The sequence below is a fragment of the Geotrypetes seraphini genome, chromosome 1 (assembly GCF_902459505.1).
Source record: "Geotrypetes seraphini chromosome 1, aGeoSer1.1, whole genome shotgun sequence".
In the NCBI taxonomy this organism is placed as follows: Eukaryota; Metazoa; Chordata; class Amphibia; order Gymnophiona; family Dermophiidae; genus Geotrypetes; species Geotrypetes seraphini.
This window is the reverse complement of record NC_047084.1, coordinates 162,730,746-162,749,852: the sequence shown is the minus strand read 5'-3', so window position 1 is coordinate 162,749,852 and position 19,107 is coordinate 162,730,746. Positions and strand designations below refer to the sequence as shown.

General features: G+C 44.5%; 1 protein-coding gene across 2 annotated transcripts in view; it reads right to left on the bottom strand.

Moving 5' to 3' along the window:
• The window catches only part of TMEM131L (transmembrane 131 like), a 300,995-nt gene extending 283,278 nt beyond the window's left edge, over positions 1-17,717 (bottom strand). For both annotated transcript variants that reach the window (XM_033940895.1, XM_033940905.1), the window contains exons 1-2: positions 17,388-17,717; positions 16,751-16,821 (exon numbers count right to left, since the gene is read on the bottom strand). In XM_033940895.1, the coding sequence (XP_033796786.1) occupies positions 16,751-16,821; positions 17,388-17,523 (207 nt within the window). In that variant the 5' untranslated portion in view covers positions 17,524-17,717. The remainder of the gene's footprint in view (positions 1-16,750; positions 16,822-17,387) is intronic.
• Between the last annotated feature and the right edge of the window lie 1,390 nt (positions 17,718-19,107).

Here is a 19,107-nt window from a genome sequence, read left to right as displayed (position 1 = left end):
TTTAGCGTGCGCTAAATGCCAACGTGTCCATTATAGTCTATGGATGCATTAGCGTTTAACAGGTATTAAAATGGCTATTGCGCCTTAGTTAAAGGACTTCTAACTTTGCTAATAGCTAAACACATAAACTTTGGTGTAGTCATCTACCATCACAGGCCTTTCCACTTCATGGCTGCACCAGAGATGGGCAGAAGCAGCAGCCACCCGGGTCGAAGCCTTTTGCGAACCGAAAATGGACTGAACCGTAAGTATGGACAAGAACTGGATGAAAGTCAGGTGTACCACTGTCCTCCTATCATCCAAGTTGCAGAGAAAAAGCGAGGGGTATAAATATATTTGTCTGCAGACACAGCTGCAAGAACCTCTATGAAAATCAAGAAGCTGCAGTGAGAACAGAATACGAGAACACTGATTGGTTTCCAATAAAACATGGCATCAGGCAAGGATGCATCTTGTCACCTTACCTGTTCAACCTTTACGGCAAATCCATCTTCAGAAAAGCAAATTTCGAAGAAGAGAGCATTGGTTCAAAGTTAATGGCCAAAATATAAACAACCTGCGCTGTGCAGGTGATACAACACTAATCACCAGTAGCAAAGACGACGTGCTGTATCTACTGAGAAAAGTCAAAGTCGAAAGTCAAACATGGAATTAGAACAGAACATAAACAAGACAAAGATCATGAACATAAGAAGTTGCCTCTGCTGGGTCAGACCAGAGGTCCATCGCGCCCAGCAGTCCGCACCCGCGGCGGCCCATCAGGTCCATGACCTGTCAAGTGGTCCCTGACTCACCCTATATATAACCTATCACTACCTCTATCCGTACCCCTCAATCCCCGTATCCAAACCTTCTTTGAATCCCTGCAGTGTGTTCTGCCCAATTACAACCTCCGGGAGTATGTTCCATGTGTCCACTACTCTCTGGTTGAAGAAGAACTTCCTGTCATTGGTTCTAAACCTGTCCCCTCTCAGTTTCTTTGAGTGCCCCCTAGTGCTTGTTGTTCCCCACAGCCTGAAGAATCTGTCCCTGTCTACCTTATCTATGCCTTTCAGGATCTTAAAAGTTTCTATCATGTCCCCTCTAAGTCTCCGCTTTTCCAGGGAGAACAGCCCCAGCTTTTCTAGCCTGTCGGCATATGAACGCAGAAAAGGATGAAGATTTTGTGCTTGAAAGAGATAGAATAGAAGTTGTAAAGGATCAGTCTCCTTGGCTCTTTCGTAAATAAAGAAGCAACTAGCAAGGAAGAAATACTCCACAGAATAGCATTGGGTCGCTCTTCAATGAAAACTCTTGACAAAACATTCAAAGGCAAGGAAATAACACTCCAAACGAAGAACAGACTTGTCCATGCACTCATTTTCTCAGAAGTCAATTATGGATGTAAAAGCTGGACACTATAGAAACAAGACATAAAAAAGATTGACTCTTTTGAATTTTGGTGCTGGAAAAGAATGTTATGTGTGCCACGGACCACCAGAAGAATTAACAAATCGATTCTGGAAGAGATCAAAATCGGCTATATCACTCAAAGCCCAAATGATGAAGTTATGACTGTCTTATTTTGGTCACACTGTCAGAAGAGAAAGATCATTGGAGAAGGAACCAGGCAAAGAGGGCAACCTGCAATAAGATGGCTGGACATGTTGAAAACAACCATGGGGATGATTCTGGAGAGCCTTACTAGACTAGCACAAAACTGATCTCATTTTAGATCTCTAATTCATCGTCGCTAGGACTCAAGCGCGTGTCGATGGCACCTAACTAAAGCCAACAATGTTCACAGCCCTTGATCTGTCAAGGGAGTCAGTCACCTTGAAACATCTGACACATGTATAAGAGACTTCAGCAAATGAATATGTAAACTGTAGAGCAGGGATGGGCATCCTCATTCTTCAAGGCCTGCAATCATTGTTTGCAAATAGATCTCATACATATTCATTGCAGAAATCCTGGAAACCTGACTGGGTTGCAGGCCTCGAGGCCTCGAGGATCAAGGTTGCCCACCCCTGCCCTAGAAGAAAGGAGGGATAGGGATGATATGATATAGATCAGTGGTCTCAAACTTGCGGCCCGCCAGGTACTATTTTGAGGCCCTCGGTATTATAAAGTATGATTCTTTATGGAAAACTTGTGCCTTAAGAGTCCGGCGGTCGCGTTCTGGAACGTTGCCCACTTGACTGCTGTAACCTCATGCAAGCGCTTTCCTGCATCTGTACGGGATTGTTCTCTCCACTCCACTTCATAATCGTGTACAAACACAGGAAAGCGCTTGCGTAAGGTTACAGCAATCAGGCGGGCAACGTTCCAGAACGTAAAGTAACCATTGGAGGCAGTGCAGCTTGTGCGTGTGTCCGGTGCTTGAGGAGGTGAGAGCTGAAGGCGGTTGTGGACGCAACACCGGACACTTAAGGCACAAGTTTTCCATAAAGAATCATTCTTTATAGTACCAAGGGCCTCAAAATAGTTGGTCCAAAATCTTGTCTCTTGCAGGTGATACTTTGATAGTTTTTCACTTTCTGCATGTTGCACTGCTTTCAGCTGTGTATAGCTGAAATTATCAGAAGCAATTAAGTAAAGATTTATAAAATAATGTATAAATATTTCCTTAATTGCTTCTCATAATTTCAGATAATCCACATTTTGGATTTGTAGGTACTTACCTCGTACAAAGTTGTCATTTCTTTAATAAGACATTAACTATTTTTTTCTGCGGCCCTCCAAGTACCTTCAAATCCAAAATGTGGCTCTGCAAAGGGTTTAAATTTGAGACCACTGATATAGATGTTTAAATATTTGAAAGTTAGCCATATGCAAACAAATCTTCTCCAGAGAAGGGGAAGCGGCAGAACGAGAGATCTTAAATTGAGGTTGGGGAGGGGGCGTCAACTTAGGAGTAATGTCAGGAAGTACTTAGTCACAGAAAGGGTAGTGGATGCCTTGAATGCTATCCCACAAGAAGTAGTGGTGATGAAAAGGATACAAAAATTCAAAAAAATCTGTGGGGTTAACGTAAAGGGTTCCTATATGAAAAGAGAATGGAAGCAAAACAATTTAGCAGTGCTCAGATGATAACTCCAGTAATTGGGAAGAAAAAAGCTAGTGACAGCCAGTCTTCTATGGTCTACGCCCCGATTATGGCTTGACACACCTGGATGGGCTAGAGTGGGCTTCAGCAGCAACTCCAGCAGTTGGAAAGTGTGTACAGTGTTGGGCAAACTTCTACAGTCTGTGCCCTGGAAATGGCAAAGACAAATAAAGATCAAGACTATACAGTATATGTTATATTGCAACTCATGCTGATCTGCCAAGGGGGCTGACCCACTCGGCGGGAGATTCAGGATTGGCCCCCCCAGCCTGCCCCACCCATCACTCCACCCAACTCTGACCTTGGCCCTGTCAATTGGCGGCCAGGGGAAATAGGAGCTGCTTCCGGGTGCTATAGCACCCGGAAACACATTCATAAGGCACTCGACTGTCCCTTCTGTTTTTCAACCTCTGTATCAAACCGGTAATAGACATCACCTTAAAACACCACATAAAAATCCACTCGTTTGCCAATGACATACAGTTGTACCTACCACTAGGCTCAAACCAAGACACTCAAATATCCAAACTACATAGCTGTCTCTTAGAAATAAAAAGCTAGATGACCCAAAACAAGCTGAAACTAAACACAGTGAAAACCGAGCTCCTCTGGATATGGAGAGGTGACCCAGAACTCGCCCACCCGTCGATCTCATGGGAACTGGCCACCCTGATGGTCAAAGACAAAGTGCACAGCCTGGGGGTGATCCTTGATGGAGATCTTTTGCTCCCTGACCATATCTCCCAAGTAGTATCTGCCTCATTCTACTACTTCCAACAGCTATCAGACGATGCTTCTCGGAACCGACTTCTCTCAATTATTTTATGGCTCCATCCTCTCCTGTATGGACTACTGCAACACGATCCTAAATGGGCTCACTACAAAAAACCTCCATCGACTACAACGAATGCAAAATGCTGCCATTTGTCTCTTAAAGAATCTCCACATATGAGACCCGATCACCCTAGCGCTGTGCGCTGCCCACTGGCTGCCGATCGACAAACGATGTATATTCAAAGGCCTAGTAATGGCCTACAAACTCTTCCTCAACATGATACTGACTTATATGACCTCCAAACTTCCGCCCTATGCCCTGAATCAACCAATTTGCTCGCAAGAATAAAAGCGATTACGTGTGCCCTCGGGACACACCCTCCACCTTGAGAGTGCCCGAAAAAGATTTTACTCGCACTACCTACCATGCCTCTGGAACCAACTAACTACCCACACATAGGATCATTAGAAGGCCTACTGAACTTCAGGAAGGCTATAAAAACTTACTTCTTCCCCTGATCCTCTACGAGAGTGTGCCAATCCAAATCCCCCAGACCCTTCGACAAAGGGTCCCAAAACCTCCACTGCCTTGAGTCTCAAACACTGATGAGCTTTGCCCTATGTCTGAGCATGCCATGTTTTGTTATACAATGTTCTACCACACTATGTCATACTGTTCGCCATCCCTGTCCTGCTATACTATACTGCCTCACTATGTCTGCCCTGCTACGATCTCTAATGCAATGTTTGCGACACAATGTTTGCCATTTCATGTCTTCCATGCTGTTTCGTCATGCACGCTTGCCTTACCATTTTTGCCGAGTTGTGTCATACTATATTAACCATTCTTTGTAATATTGATTGCCGTGCTATGTTTTGCTAAACTATACTCACCATATTGGGTATTACCATGCGTGTAGCAGAGTTCTGCACAGTTTGCGGGGGGGGAGGGGGGGAGAAGTGGCACTGCGGGAGACCATTTAGAAGTAGATTGCAGTAATCTAAGTGTGAGGTTACAAGAGTGTGGACAAGGGTCTGGGTGGTGTGCTCAGAGAGGAAGGGGCGAATTTGCCCACCACTTTGAATGTCAGCTTTGAAATGCCAAAGTAACAAAAAAGGCAGTATACAAGTCCCCATTCCCTTTCCCTACATATGTGCAGCCAGTGCAATCACACATGGTGAAAGAAGAACTAATGGGCAAAATCAGAGCCCCATCCTTTGGTTTCCATTGCCAGCACATCAGACGTGGGTGGGACAGGGCATACTGGGAGCATTTAGAGCTGTTTTGGACAGGGAATGTCCAGGCTTGCAACGTTCCTGTTTAGCTTGTATCTTTTTTTTTTCTTCTTTTTACAAAATGCAGTATAGTAAGTTTTGAGTACACAATAAACCACTAACACACTTATGCACAATGCAGGATATGCAGCACAATATTTCTCTCTCTCTCTCTTTCTCCTGAAGCTCTTTCTTAGGCAAAAGTGGAGAAGCAGCCTAGAGGTTAGAGCAGTGGGCTGAGAACCAGAGGAACCCAGGTCAAATCCCACTGTGACTCCTCGTGATCTTGAGCAAGTCACTTAACCCTCCAATGCCTCAGCTACAAACACAGATTAGGAGCCCTCCAGGGACAGGGAAATGCCCACTGTACCTGAATGTACACCACTTTAATAGCTTTAGGGCTTGCAGGGCCGGGACATGAAACCAAAAAGAGACCGCGACCGATCGAGGCCACGCGGCCCACGGCAATCCAGGAGCCCCCGTAAGCCGAACACGATCAAAAAATTTTTTTTTTTTTAAATTTAAACGAAGGAAAAAGAGAATTAAAAAACACGCACAGCGACTCCGAAGTAAAACAATAAAGCCGCGGTGCAAGAAAGCAGTCAACACGGAGAAACACTAGAACAGGGCTTCTGGCTCCGCGGAAACTACAGAACTGAGGACCACGAGGTGGGAATGCGCCCTCTAGTGGAGGGAGAAGGCATGCACATGCGTGGTGCAGCACAGCAAGCTTGAAACTTCTTCAAGTTTGCTTGAAAAGCTGTCCGCGTCGGGGCTCCGTAGGTGACGTCATCCACATGTGAGAATATGCTGCCTGCTTGTCCTGGGATAAAAAACATTTTAAAAATTCACGTCTAGCAGCTGCGACTCCACTAACACATAGTAAATGACGGCAAATAAAGACCTGAATGGTCTATCCAGTCTGCCCAACCATACATGCTCCATAAATTAATTATTTAATTTAAATGGTCCTTTTTCTTAGATATTTCTGGGCCAGAAACCCAGAGCCCTGCCCAGTAGTGTGCTTAGGTTCTATCTACTGGAGTCTCCGTCAAAGCTCACTCCAGCTCCATCTTAACCATCCCAGCCATCGAAGCTCTCCCCAGCCCATCCTCACCTCAATGTCCACATACGGGACATAGACCGTGCAAGTCTGCCCAGTACTGGCCTTCGTTCCTTCAATATATACCCATTATTTTCCGATTAAAGATCCTCTGTGCTCATCCCAGCTGCGGCAATTCTTATGTTCTTATGTCACCGTTTTCTTTTCCACCACCTCTAAATCTGGGGCTGCCGCCTAGCCTTCAGTCATAACATAACATAATAATAGATTTCTATACCGCATAACCCTAAGTTCAATGCGGTTTACAAAAGATTATGCTATGAGTGAATAGAGGTAATGCAATATGCAAGAATTAGCTAGCCACAAATTTAGAAAAAAGAAAAGTTTTCAAAAGTTTTCTGTAATGTTTATAAGATATTGATCTGGTCAGTAATGGGCGCAATTCTTCATCGAATTGGGCTGCTTGATAGGAAAGACAGTGCCCACGATATCTCTTATATTTACAGCCCTTAACAGAAGGGAACATAAATAGGGCATGGGATTGTCTACTGTTCCCGTGAATCATAGTAACAAATCTATCAACAAGGTAAAGCGGAGCGGTACCAAAAGCGACTTTATAATATAAACATCCCAACTTAAAGATCACCTGGGCCTCAACTGGGAGCAGAGTGGTCTGGGCCTGTTTTTATCCTACCCCCATATACAAACTTGTAGGTTAAACCCAGGACCTACAATGAACCCTGTTCCTACTTGAATCCCAGTCTAAAACTACCCCAGCCCCTGGGACCGTAGAACTCACCCAGGGCTTCACAATTTAAGCTGAGTGACTGGGCCAACAGTCGGATCTGTGCTTCCAGCTTGAGCCACCCAGGTTCAAGCCAGGGGAGGGAACGCCACAGAGGTTACGGGACTCGGTCTCAGAAAAGAACGCAAGTCTGCTTCCATTACTACAGCAACTCTTTACTAAACAAAGGAGCTGTGCTGAGAATGACGCTCGGAGGAGATGATCACAGGAAATGCAGATGGGGGAAGGGAAGGATGCAAGAAGAGAGGAAAAAAAGGTGGAGAGAGAGACATTTTACATTAATTACGACAATATGAATTCAATTCAGCTAAGTTTGAAAAACCTTACAGACTATACTACTGCTACTTATAACTTACATAGCGCTGTACATTTTGACATTTATAAACAGTCCCTGCTCAGAAGAGCTTACAATCTTAACTTGGACAGAGAGACATGGTGTCAGGTCAAAAGCGCGCCAGGACAAAGGCGCGCCCAGACAATTGAGCGCAGCGTGGAGGCGCGCGCCGCTCTAAATTACTGTTTTTAGGGCTCCGACGGGGGTGTGTGGGGGGAACCCCCCCACACTTTACTTAATAGACATCGCGTCACGTTGTGGGGCATTGTGGGGGGTTGTAACCCCCCACATTTTACTGAAAACTGAACTTTTTCCCTGTTTTTAGGGAAAAAGTTAAGTTTACAGTAAAATGTGGAGGGTTACAACCCCCCAAACCCCGGCGCGATGTCTATTAAGTAAACTGGGGGGGTTCCCCAACAAAATCCCCCGTCGGAGCCCCTAAAAACTGTAATTTAGAGCGGCACGGCGGCGCGCGCTGTGCTCAATTGTCAGCGCGCGCTTTTGTCTTTCGCGCCGTTGTCTATGAACCAACAGTCCCTGCTCAGAAGAGCTTACAATCTTAACTTGGACAGAGAGACATGACATATAGGGTTGGTGATGCAGAACCTAAAGTAGACCATCCCATCACCTGCCACATTTTGGAACATTTTCAATGAAACCAGAGGTCATCTGGGGACACAGGCCAGGTTTTTGTGTGTGCCTTGCAGGAAAAAAAAAACACAAGGTTTTTCATGTTTTATTTACATGTAACTTAAAAAAGATAATAACATACCAGTGGTTGCTAGCACCAGAGGTAGGAAGGGGCACACCCATTGATGTTTGTTTGTATGTCCACTGTTACAAGCCTCTGTGAGGTGAGGTCAGGCTAACTGAGCTGTTAGTGGGACGTCAGGCAAGGAGTGAGCACGCTCTTCGTTCCCTTTCTGCAGCTGAGAGAGACTCCAGTACAGTCCACTCACAAGCAGGCATAAGTCACAGAGAGTAGCTGCAGGACCGTTTTGCTCAATTTTATCCTTCTTACACTGCAAGGTGGAACCCCAAAATACAAAGAACAGAGGAAGCTGTCTTTTCTCAAGGAGGAGAGAAGAGTTAATACTGCTCAGAACCACAGTCCAAGTTAAATTGTAAGCTCTTCTGAGCAGGGACCGTCTATCAATGTCAAAATGTACACCTTTCAGCGCTATATAAGTGATAAGTAGTAGTAGTAGCAGTATGGCACAATTTAATCAGGCTTTTGCAAGAAAAGGAACTGCTCTTCCTTTCACTTTCTCACCATAAGATTTTTGGGGACACTTAGGGCCAATTTCTCAAAAAGCCACTGATAGTTAGCTGCCAGCAGGTACCTAGATTGCGCCTACCAGCGACTAATTTAAAGGTTTTAATTGGTTCTAAGTGGCATGATAATTTGTTGCGCCATTAAAAACTGCTTAAAACCTCATCAAAACCAAAAATTAGGCGACACTAGGCGGCCTCCAGGACTGGCGCCTAGAACCATGGCACCTAGCATTGCCTAGTGAAGTCGAAACCCGGAAGTGGACATGTTTAGGGGTGGCGCTGGACTTCAGCATCAGTAGGCGATGCTAGCCACAATTCTGAAAAGTACCCTAGGCACCGGAAATGCAGACCTATAAAAACCTGGCCTAGTACCTTTCCGGCACCTAGGGTCTTTGCAAGGCGCCAGCAACCCCGATTCTGAAAGAAGCGCTTGGACATGATTGACAAACGGCAAGCATCACTTACAGAATCAGCCCCTTGTTTTCTCCTCTTTTCAGTACCTCAATTTATTTCACATTAGAGAATGACACGGTGACAAAATTCATCACCGTTCCCGTCCCCGCGGATAACCGCGGGAAATAATCCAATGTCATTTTCTAGTGTCTATTTCAACCTCGGTCCTTCTACACCAGCATTCTTCAAAGCAAAGCTTGCGGGTCAGTGGTTGTGGCCATTCATACTCTGATTCTTATGTGAGCCAAGGATAATGAAGCCATTGTGACATCACTAATGTGATTGGCTCTTAGGCACTGGTGGAATGAGGCATTATGACATCACAATATCTGCTCTGGATACCCGAGACTGTATCTGTAGTGTCTGTTTCAACCTCGGTCCTTCTACACCAGCATTCTTCAAAGCAAAGCTTGCAGGTCAGTGGTTGTGGCCATTCATACTCTGATTCTTATGTGAGCCAAGGATAATGAAGCCATTGTGACATCACTGATGTGATTGGCTCTTAGGCACAGGTGGAATGAAGCATTATGACATCACAATATCTGCTCTGGATACCAGAGACTGTCATTCTGTAGTGTCTGTTTCAACCTCAGTCCTTCTACACCAGCATTCTTCAAAGCAAAGCTTGCGGCCATTCATACTCTGATTCTTCCCTCTCTCCTTAAAGAATGACATGAAGATGGTTTCCCGCGGGGACGGGAACGGTGATGAATTTTGTCACCGTGTCATTCTCTATTTCACATTGTTTATCTTGCTTTCCCCCCCCCCAAAAATAAAATAAATAACAGTGCATGGTATGTTATTCTGCATGTTACATGTAAACTGAGGAGGAAAAGTTGGTAGTACTCGGAACTCAAGTAGGCGAAATTCCAGGCACTCAAATCTCCCTTCTTCAGCTAGTTACCTGCTTCTGGGCTGAGAACTACTGTATTTTCACGCATATAACGCGCACACATGTACAACGCGCACATGGGTATAGCGCGCGGGAACAAGGAATTTATGTAAGAAAATTTTGGTATAGCGCGCCCACGCGTATACCGCGCATGCTCCTCATTTTGTTTCCCAGGTTTTCTATTGTAATGCCTATTCTATTGCGCAGCGGTGTTTTCTGTCTTGCTGACGCCCTCCTCCATCTTCCTGCATCGTTCGCTGAAAGCCGCGGGCAGCGGATCCTATGTGCCTCTTGCGGCTGACCCAGAAGTGTTCCTCTGACGTCGCGACATCCTGGTGATTCAGACAGGTCGTGACCTGTTTGGGCCGCCGCGGGAGCGGACTGCCGGGCAGGATGGACCTATGGTCTGACCCGGCGGAGGCACTGCTTATGTTCTTATGTGCACTAATAATGTGAAATCATTTAAAATGATGCTAAAAACTCATCTGTTTTTCAAAGCACTCCTCCCCCCATTTTTACAAAACCATGAATTTGCTACAAATATTATTCATTCTAATAACCCCCCCTTTTACAAAATTCCATGAAAGCAGTTTTTAGTGCAGGCCAACGCACTGAATGCTTTGTGCTTCTCCCGACACTCATAGAGCTCCTTTGAGCTTCGGGAGCAGCAGAGAGCATTCAGCGTTTCCGTGGTTTTGTAAAAGGGGGGGTTATTAGAATGAATAATCTTTGTAGCAAATTCTCTGCATTGTATATTTATCATTTCTTATTTAAAGGATATTCTGACAGCTAACAGCTTTGTAATGTTTGTGATATATTGAATTGATGTGATCAAATATGTATGTTTTACTGCAATCCGCTTAAGTTTAAGCAGAATAAATATTTTTTTAAATAAAACAAATAAAAAATATATTTCTGAAAAGCCCACGTTTTAAAAAAATCTCTTCTCACAATGGCCAAAATCTCCACACTGATGGAATGCAGACAAGCCGACGAGATTCACTGATCCACAATACTATAAATCATTCATTTTTATAGTGCTACTAAATTTGCAGAGCGCTGTACAATGGTGACAAGTTAGTCAGGTACTAAAGTTTCCCCCACAGGTACCCACATAGCTTATAAGCTTACAACAGTGGTCTCAAACCCTTTGCAGGGCCACATTTTGGATTTGTAGGTACTTGGAGGGCCTCAGAAAAAAATAGTTAATGTCTTATTAAAGAAATGACAATTTTGCATGAGGTAAAACTCTTTATAGTTTATAAATCTTTCCTTTTGGCTGTGTCTTAATAATAATATTGTAATTTATAGCTAAAGAGACATATGATCAAGAAACTGTTTCATTTTACTTTTGTGACTATGATAAACATACTGAGGGCCTCAAAATAGTACCTGGCAGGCCGCATGTGGCACCCGGGCCGCGAGTTTGAAACCACTGGCTTATAAGAATAGTCTGAGGGAAAAATGAATCTGAACCGTCTTCTCTCTGGTTTTGAACCCACCTCCTCAGTCTCAGCACACTACTCCATTACATCCCTAGGCCGAAACAGGCACCACAACATTAACCACTGATAAAACCACAAGGAAACAGGAGGCTTTAAACACCCTGTGGTACAGTCCTCTCTGAGAGAATCCAGCACTCCAGATATGTGCAATGCTTTAACGGGGAACCCTTGTACAATTCTATCCTAAAGCAAAAGGCAAACTGTTTTAACACAGCATTCCCTAGCATTTATCATCTTAGGAAAAGCACAAGCACACATTTCTAAGTACCATACCATTACCAACCCCACTACCACAAGGTTTCTAGCCAGGAGTGGGAAGAGGAAGCAAAGATGTTCCACCTCAGTAATAAGGAACCTTTAAGCAAACAAGAGGTTTTTCCCAGGAAGTCCAAATCTCACCACACCGAAGGGGGTCAAAGATGGGCTACAGAAGGTGCTCTCTACCCACTCGTAGGTCAGAACAACCAGAAACCTTTGCCACACTGCAAGAAGGCACCAACGAACTTCAGGATTGCAGCAAGAGAGGCAAACTATACCGAGTGCAAGGTCACTCGGGAACAACTTCTCCAAGTGGGTCAATCTCTCAAATTTACTGCTAACACTCGCTGTCATTAGGAGGGTAATTCTATAACGGTGCACCTATTTTTAAGCACCAAGGTGGTACCTATTTGGAACCTGAAACTTGCTGGGGGCCTGGGAAAATCGCTTAAAGGCCGATCTCTTTTTCTTTCCAATTTACTGTTCTTTCCATTTACTGTTGAATTATTGGGGTTCTTTTCCAGTTTTAATTTTATTGCAATCCGCTTCTATGGATCTTGCTTCCTTAAGCAGACAAGCAAATTTAATAACACCTGAAACCTATTCTAGAAAGAAAAGTATACATCTACTTTTCTTTATAGTACAATGGAGATCAAATATGCACCTATATTTAGGCGAGATAGCTGGTGTAAATGTACAAACCTACACAGCTACAAAATGTGTGTAAATTATTCTATAAATTATACATGCAACTGTGTGCCCCATTTATGCTCCGTCCTGGCTCTGCCCACATGCACCATTAAACTACCTGCCTTCAAAACACGCCAAAAAATCGAACTCTCCATATTCTGGGATAAAGCAGACCACGCCACCACCAACATACCTCCCAACGAACTTATATCCCAATGGAGATCCATAAGCGAAACCATTCTAAATGAGCTAGCCCCAGAAAAACTAAAATTCAAAATATGCAGACCTTCTGATAAATGGTTCGACGCCGAACTTCTCCAATCTAAAAAGCTCTGCAGACAACTAGAAAGAGTCTGGAAAAAAAACAAGAGTTTAGAACACACTAAAACTGCATGGAGATACCAAATTAATCAATACAAAACCAAACTCAAGGAAAAACGAAAAGCCTACTACTCCAATATGATAGGCAAAAAAATCCCAGACACAAAAAAGCTATTTAATCTATTAAAGAACCTCACAGATACCAAACGTTACCTCTCCACCCAAGGTATCCACCCACCAACAGCCATCCACCTAGCAGACCATTTCAAAAACAAGATCACCAATATCAGATCTACATTCATCAACACACACACCCATCTAGAAAAGATAACAACAAACCCATCAACTAGCGAAGCCATCGTAGCAGACAGAAGCTGGTCCGATTTCCCAATTCTAGTCTGGTCGGATATGAACCGACTCTACAATAAATACAGCCATGCTTCCAGTGACCTAAATAATTGCCCCACCTACATATTATCAAACGCCTCCACCACATTCAAAACCAACTTCATGCTATGGATTCAAACCACATTGACAGAAGGCCAATTCCCACAGGACCTAGGAGAGATCTTAATCACTCCAATCATAAAGGATCACAAAGGCCCAATAGATAGCCCCTCCAACTACAGACCTATCGCTTCAATACCATTGTACGTTAAAATAATAGAAGGCCTAGTGGCACAATACCTCACCGAATATCTGGAAAAACATAACCTACTCCACCCCTCACAATCAGGATTCCGAACTAACCATAGTACAGAAACACTACTTGTCACATTACTAGATACAGCCCGACAACACATAAGTAAAGGAAAAAAAATGATATTAATACAATTAGATCTCTCCGCAGCATTTGACCTAGTTGACCACACCTTATTACTACAAATTATCGACGCCATAGGAATCTCAGGCAAGGTCTACAAATGGTTTCAGGGGTTCCTCAAATCTAGAACCTACAGGGTAAAATACAATGATATCAAATCAGAACCATGGACAAATCCCTGCGGAGTTCCACAAGGATCACCTCTCTCACCTACGCTCTTCAACCTCTTTATCTCCTCCCTAGGAGCCACTTTAGATACCCTAGATGTCACATCTTTCAGCTATGCTGATGACATCACCATAATCCTCCCATTCGACCCATCAGAGACCACCACCACAACAAAGCTAGAAACAACCTTAGACACAGTAGAAAAATGGATGATGGATCACAAACTAAAACTAAATTCTGAAAAAACAAAATTCCTTTTGCTCGAAAAAGCCCAAACTCCTACCATCACTGAACTGAAAATCAAAAATACCAAATACCCAATACAACCCGAACTAAAACTCCTAGGAGTTACGATAGACAGATGTTGCACAATGCAGCCCCAGATCAACAAAACAACCCAGAAAGCTTTTCTAACCATGAGAAATCTCCGTAAAATCAGAAAATTCTTTGACCAAGCACAATTTAGACTAATCGTCCAATCCCTAGTCTTAGGTCTGCTGGATTATTGCAACTCCCTATATCTTCCTTGTCCAGCCACTATGATAAAACAACTCCAGACCATACAAAACACCGCCCTCAGATTGATCTACTCACTCAAAAAATGTGATCACATAACAACTGCCTTCTTAGACTCTCACTGGCTACCCATACAAGCACGAATCCAATTCAAATTCTACTGCCCTGATATTCAAAGCATTACACGGCTCTTCCCCCTCCTATCTAAATAACCGCTTAAACCAAATCTCCACCTCAAGACACAGAAGAACCTCGAACCCTTTCGCCTTCCCCCCCCTCAAAGGCACACAACGCAAGAAAATGTTTGACAACCTTCTAGCAACACAAGCAGCAAAAATCAACCATTCCATCTCCAAACTTATGACAATATCAGACAACTTCAAAACATTCAGAAAAGAAATCAAAACCCTGCTTTTCAAAAAATTCATCCAAATATCTTAGCCCCCTCCTCTTTTACCTCCAGAAGATTCACCTACCTTCAGATAACCTTCCCCCAAATTACCCACCTTAACACCTTCCAATTAAACAAATACCATCAATAGATTGTAACCTACCCTCTCTAACTGAATTCCATATGTATTTTTCATACAGTTCTTCACTGTCAGTTTAATTTCCATCCTATAAATTCACATAGAATTTTTCTTTTTTCAACCATCTTTATTTTCTCTTCTTTATTAATTTCCAGGTACTTTAGTTAGATTGTGAGCCTTCGGGACAGTAAGGGAATTTTTTAAGTACCTTCTTACTTCTCATTTATAATCTTAATGTATATTTTCTTCAAACCGCTTAGAACCTAACGGATGTAGCGGTATATAAGAAATAAATTACATTACATTACATTTAGGCACCAGTTTATAGGATAGCATGCAGCCAATTATTATATGCACGTATATGCTGGTACTTAATTATTTAACTTGTGTTCTTGGTATCTAAAACCAATAGCAAATTTGTAATAGCAGATTTGAGCATGTTTCTCCGCTTTTAGTTAAACTTCACTGGCATCCAATAAACTCCAGGATATACTTCAAATGTGCCTTTATAACCTTTACGATCCTGTTTGGCATCTGTCCATTATTAATCCCTCTGTCTTGGAATTCTAAAAGACCTGGTCTGACTAGAACCATACAAAACCTCAAATTATCTTTCCCTTCACTGAAGGCATAGCCTCTACTGGCAAATTGGGGAAATCTCTATCTTTCAAAATAACTGAATTATGGAACAATATTCCTCTGTGGTTAAGAGATCTAGGCTCTCTTCAAATGTTTCGTAAACATTTAAAATCTTGGTTATTTTCTAAATTGTAAAATCTCTTTCTCCTCCATTTTTCATTTCTATTTTTATCTACTGTAAACGGAGTCGAGCTTTATTTTTATAGAGAAGACACGGTATATAAACTCAAGTTTTAGTTTAGTTTACCCTCCATATGTGGGTCACCTTAACAGGAGCTGCGCTGTCAGCTTTAGCAGAAGCTTCACTGACAAAAAGGCTTTTGGGGATCAATGCATTCATCACGCTGCAAACCCAATGTCCTCTGCCCTTCTTCTTCTAAGCCACTAGTCAGAAAAGTGAAAACTCTGGGCCTGAACTTTCCAGGGATTTCTGTCGCTCTGTGCCCACAGCAGGAGCTCATGGCAGATCAGACATATCACAAGACCCCCCCATTAAAGGGGAGCATCAACCAAGAAAAGGGATGTCGACAATCCCACCTCTATTTCCACATGTCTATCATCTACAAATCGGAAGCGGAGCTCTGAACCTGACAAAAATGAAACACATCAGAATACAGAATAGCCCAGCAATGAGGTCTGTAAGGCAAGGGAGTGTGTTTATACAGTATAAATACGGGAAGGGGTAAAACGCGGACCTCACGGACCTGACGGACCTCGCTGATCTAAACCCGTACGGCCTTAAATATCTGAGGTCCATGTCGGTCCGTGTCCGTGGCGCTTGTAGTTTCTGTCGCTGACAGACCTTGATGAGATTTTAGCGCTGACGGATCCGTCTCAGCAAAGGGAGGGAAAAGTGTTAGGATCCGTCAGCGCTAAAAATCTCTTCGAGGTCTGTCAGAACCACAGACTAGTGCTGGAGTTTGAGGGCTTGGGTGGTACACAGGCACACACACAAACTGTCATGTCAATATAGTTTCCTTAATCTCTAGAGCTCAGGTCCTCATTCACACTGTCACTTTAGGTCTTAGCTCATTGACCCTCCTAACTTCATACAGATACAGATAAGCATCCACAAGCAAAGGGGAATACACTAAGCCTGAAGGTGATAATGTGGCTGCCTGACAGCTGGAATCCTATCAAAAGCAATCCACCCTCTAGTGTTGTCTTATCAGAACCTGAAGTGTGTGCCCAGCCCAGCCCCTGGCAAGGAGATCTGCTGCTCTGGCCATGTGGGATGGGCTGCAAGGTGGTGCTCACCACAGCTGTGTGGTCTGTACCCCCCCCTCCCCCCAAACAACCCAACAACAACATTAGCTATGAAATAATATTCAATTGTCTCACCTGAGTGGGAAGCATGGGCTCACCTTCCTCTGCCTGCCACAGTTCCACCACGCTGGGCATGGGATCAATCACTAAGGAGGCAAAACACACAAACAGAAAAAACGTTTTACCCGGACTGTCATTGTTGGCGAGCGAGTCTCACCACAGCAAAGGCAGCCCCGTGGCATTCGCCGTTTTCTCCCGTTCCCAGGAAAAAAAGTTCCCTTCACACTCCTGTCAACAAAGGCCGTGGTTTCATGGGGGGGGAGGGCTGCAGGTTCTCCCTAAACCACTGTAGTTCCCCCCCCCCCCGAATCTTTCCTGGGGAGTGTAGGGCCGGTGGTCTTTTTATCTCCTCCAGCCCTACCATAAACCAAGAAAGGGGGGGGGGTGCTAGAGCAGCGAGGCTTGCAGCGCCGATCTGCTTTAAAGCAAGGGGGATGCCAGCACCAGAAACGCCGAGCGGCGTTTTAAGACCCTTTTAAGAAGCTTCTCCCCCCCCCCCCCCCCAGCAGCTGCGATTTTTCCTTTCTCCAAACAAAAGCCCCCCCCCCTTCCCCCCCGCATCTGCAGAATCCTGCAGCCTCCCTGCTCCGCTCTTTGTTTTCCTGCCCGCGCGCTTTGAGCTCCCTCCCCCCACCCCTCCAGTCCCACTGACCTTGCCCCTGCGCGCCCCCCTGGCGAAAGCAGGGCAGCAGGACGTGCAGGACGCCGAGCATGAGGTTGAAGGCGGCGGCGGGCGGGTGACAGCGGGAGCCGGGCGGCGGCGGGGATCGCGGCCCCGCCATGCTCATGCTGCTGCTGCTGCTTCCTCTGTCCGGGTGGCGGTGTGTGTGTGCGCGCGCGCTGGGCGGCCCCTGCTGCTCCCTGCGCCGCTCGGGGTGTGCCGCTGACAGCCAGGGAGACGCGGCTCCGCCCCGTCCGGGCGCGATGGCACGGGGGAGGGGGGATCTCGAGCTGCCTCTGCCCACGTCCCCCGGTTCCGCTGCTGCAAACGATCGGGGCCGGTCGGGGAACCTGTCGGGTAGCATCCGGGGACCCACGTTCTGGGGGATGCGGGTTCAAAACCAGGCCCTGTTAAAATAGAATGAGTTAGCAAATCTAGGTAGGACGGAGCACTGTGTGATGTTATTATGAGGGGGGGGGATGTGGGGAGGCACAAAAGGCAGCTGCAGTCAAAGTAAAACACTAGGATCCTGACAGCAACACATGCTTTTACCTACAGAGAGGGTGGGCAGTTTTTATGGATAAAATGGGTTTTGGAAATTGCCTCCACTGCACACACAAACTTCATACAGTATAATATCCACTTATGCATTTTTGTAGAAGGATCAATTTACCTTACTTCACTCTATTTTATATTTAAATGTTTTTGTGAGCTAAGTACCCTTAAGAATAAAGTATAGCTAGAAGGAGTGTTAAATGAGTAAAAATTAAAGTTTAATAGAAAAATTTGATATAGGCTGCAGTGAAGAGGCAATGAAAACTTTTGAACCCAGGTGGTACTTCTGAGTTGCTGGGGATTATATATTGGATGGGAGGAGCTGGAGATTTGTACTGATTCTGGTGTACATCTGGTGAGATACTTTTTGTGGAAGGAGGCATATCTCAGTAGGGGAGGGACCTAAGGCCTTGAAAGCTAATTCAAATGGGGAGGGGAGGAGGGGGGGGGTAAAGCTGAAGGTTTCTTTTGGGCACAGGATGGGATGATTACACAGGCAACAATACCAGGTATTGCAAAAGGTTGTTACACAGGGTTAGTACCAATGGGAGAGGGTAGTGGAAGATGCTGCAGGACATAGGATGAGGTTGTTATGCAAGATTATGCCAGGCTCAGAACATGGCTATTTATGTCAAATATAGTACTTGTATCCTGTCCGTTCCTCTAGTTCTGAATGGGGAACGATTAGATTAACATTCATGATGAAATAGTAAACAAAACAATAGCTGCCAAGTTAATAAGAAACACATACACCTTAGTTATCCCATTCAACCCACTATAAAGGTATTGGGAGTAACACTGGACCAGAGTCTGACCATGAAAGACCAGGTAGACTACTTGATTAGAAAGATCTTTCTTACCCTCTGGAAGCTTGGGTCCATTAAAGCTTATTTTGATGACCCATCATTTAGAATCCTGGTACAATCACTTATACTGAGTCAACTTGACTATGGTAACATCGCCTACTTGACACTCCCCCAGAAGAATATGCGGCGATTGCAACTGGTACAAAATGCAGCGGTTAGGCTACTTTGTGGACTGCAGAAGTTTGATCATGTAACACCTTCCTATCGACTTCTACACTGGCTGCCGATGGAGGCATGTGTGATATTCAAGTTTGGCTGTTTTTGCTTCAAGGTACTTATGGCTTAGCCCC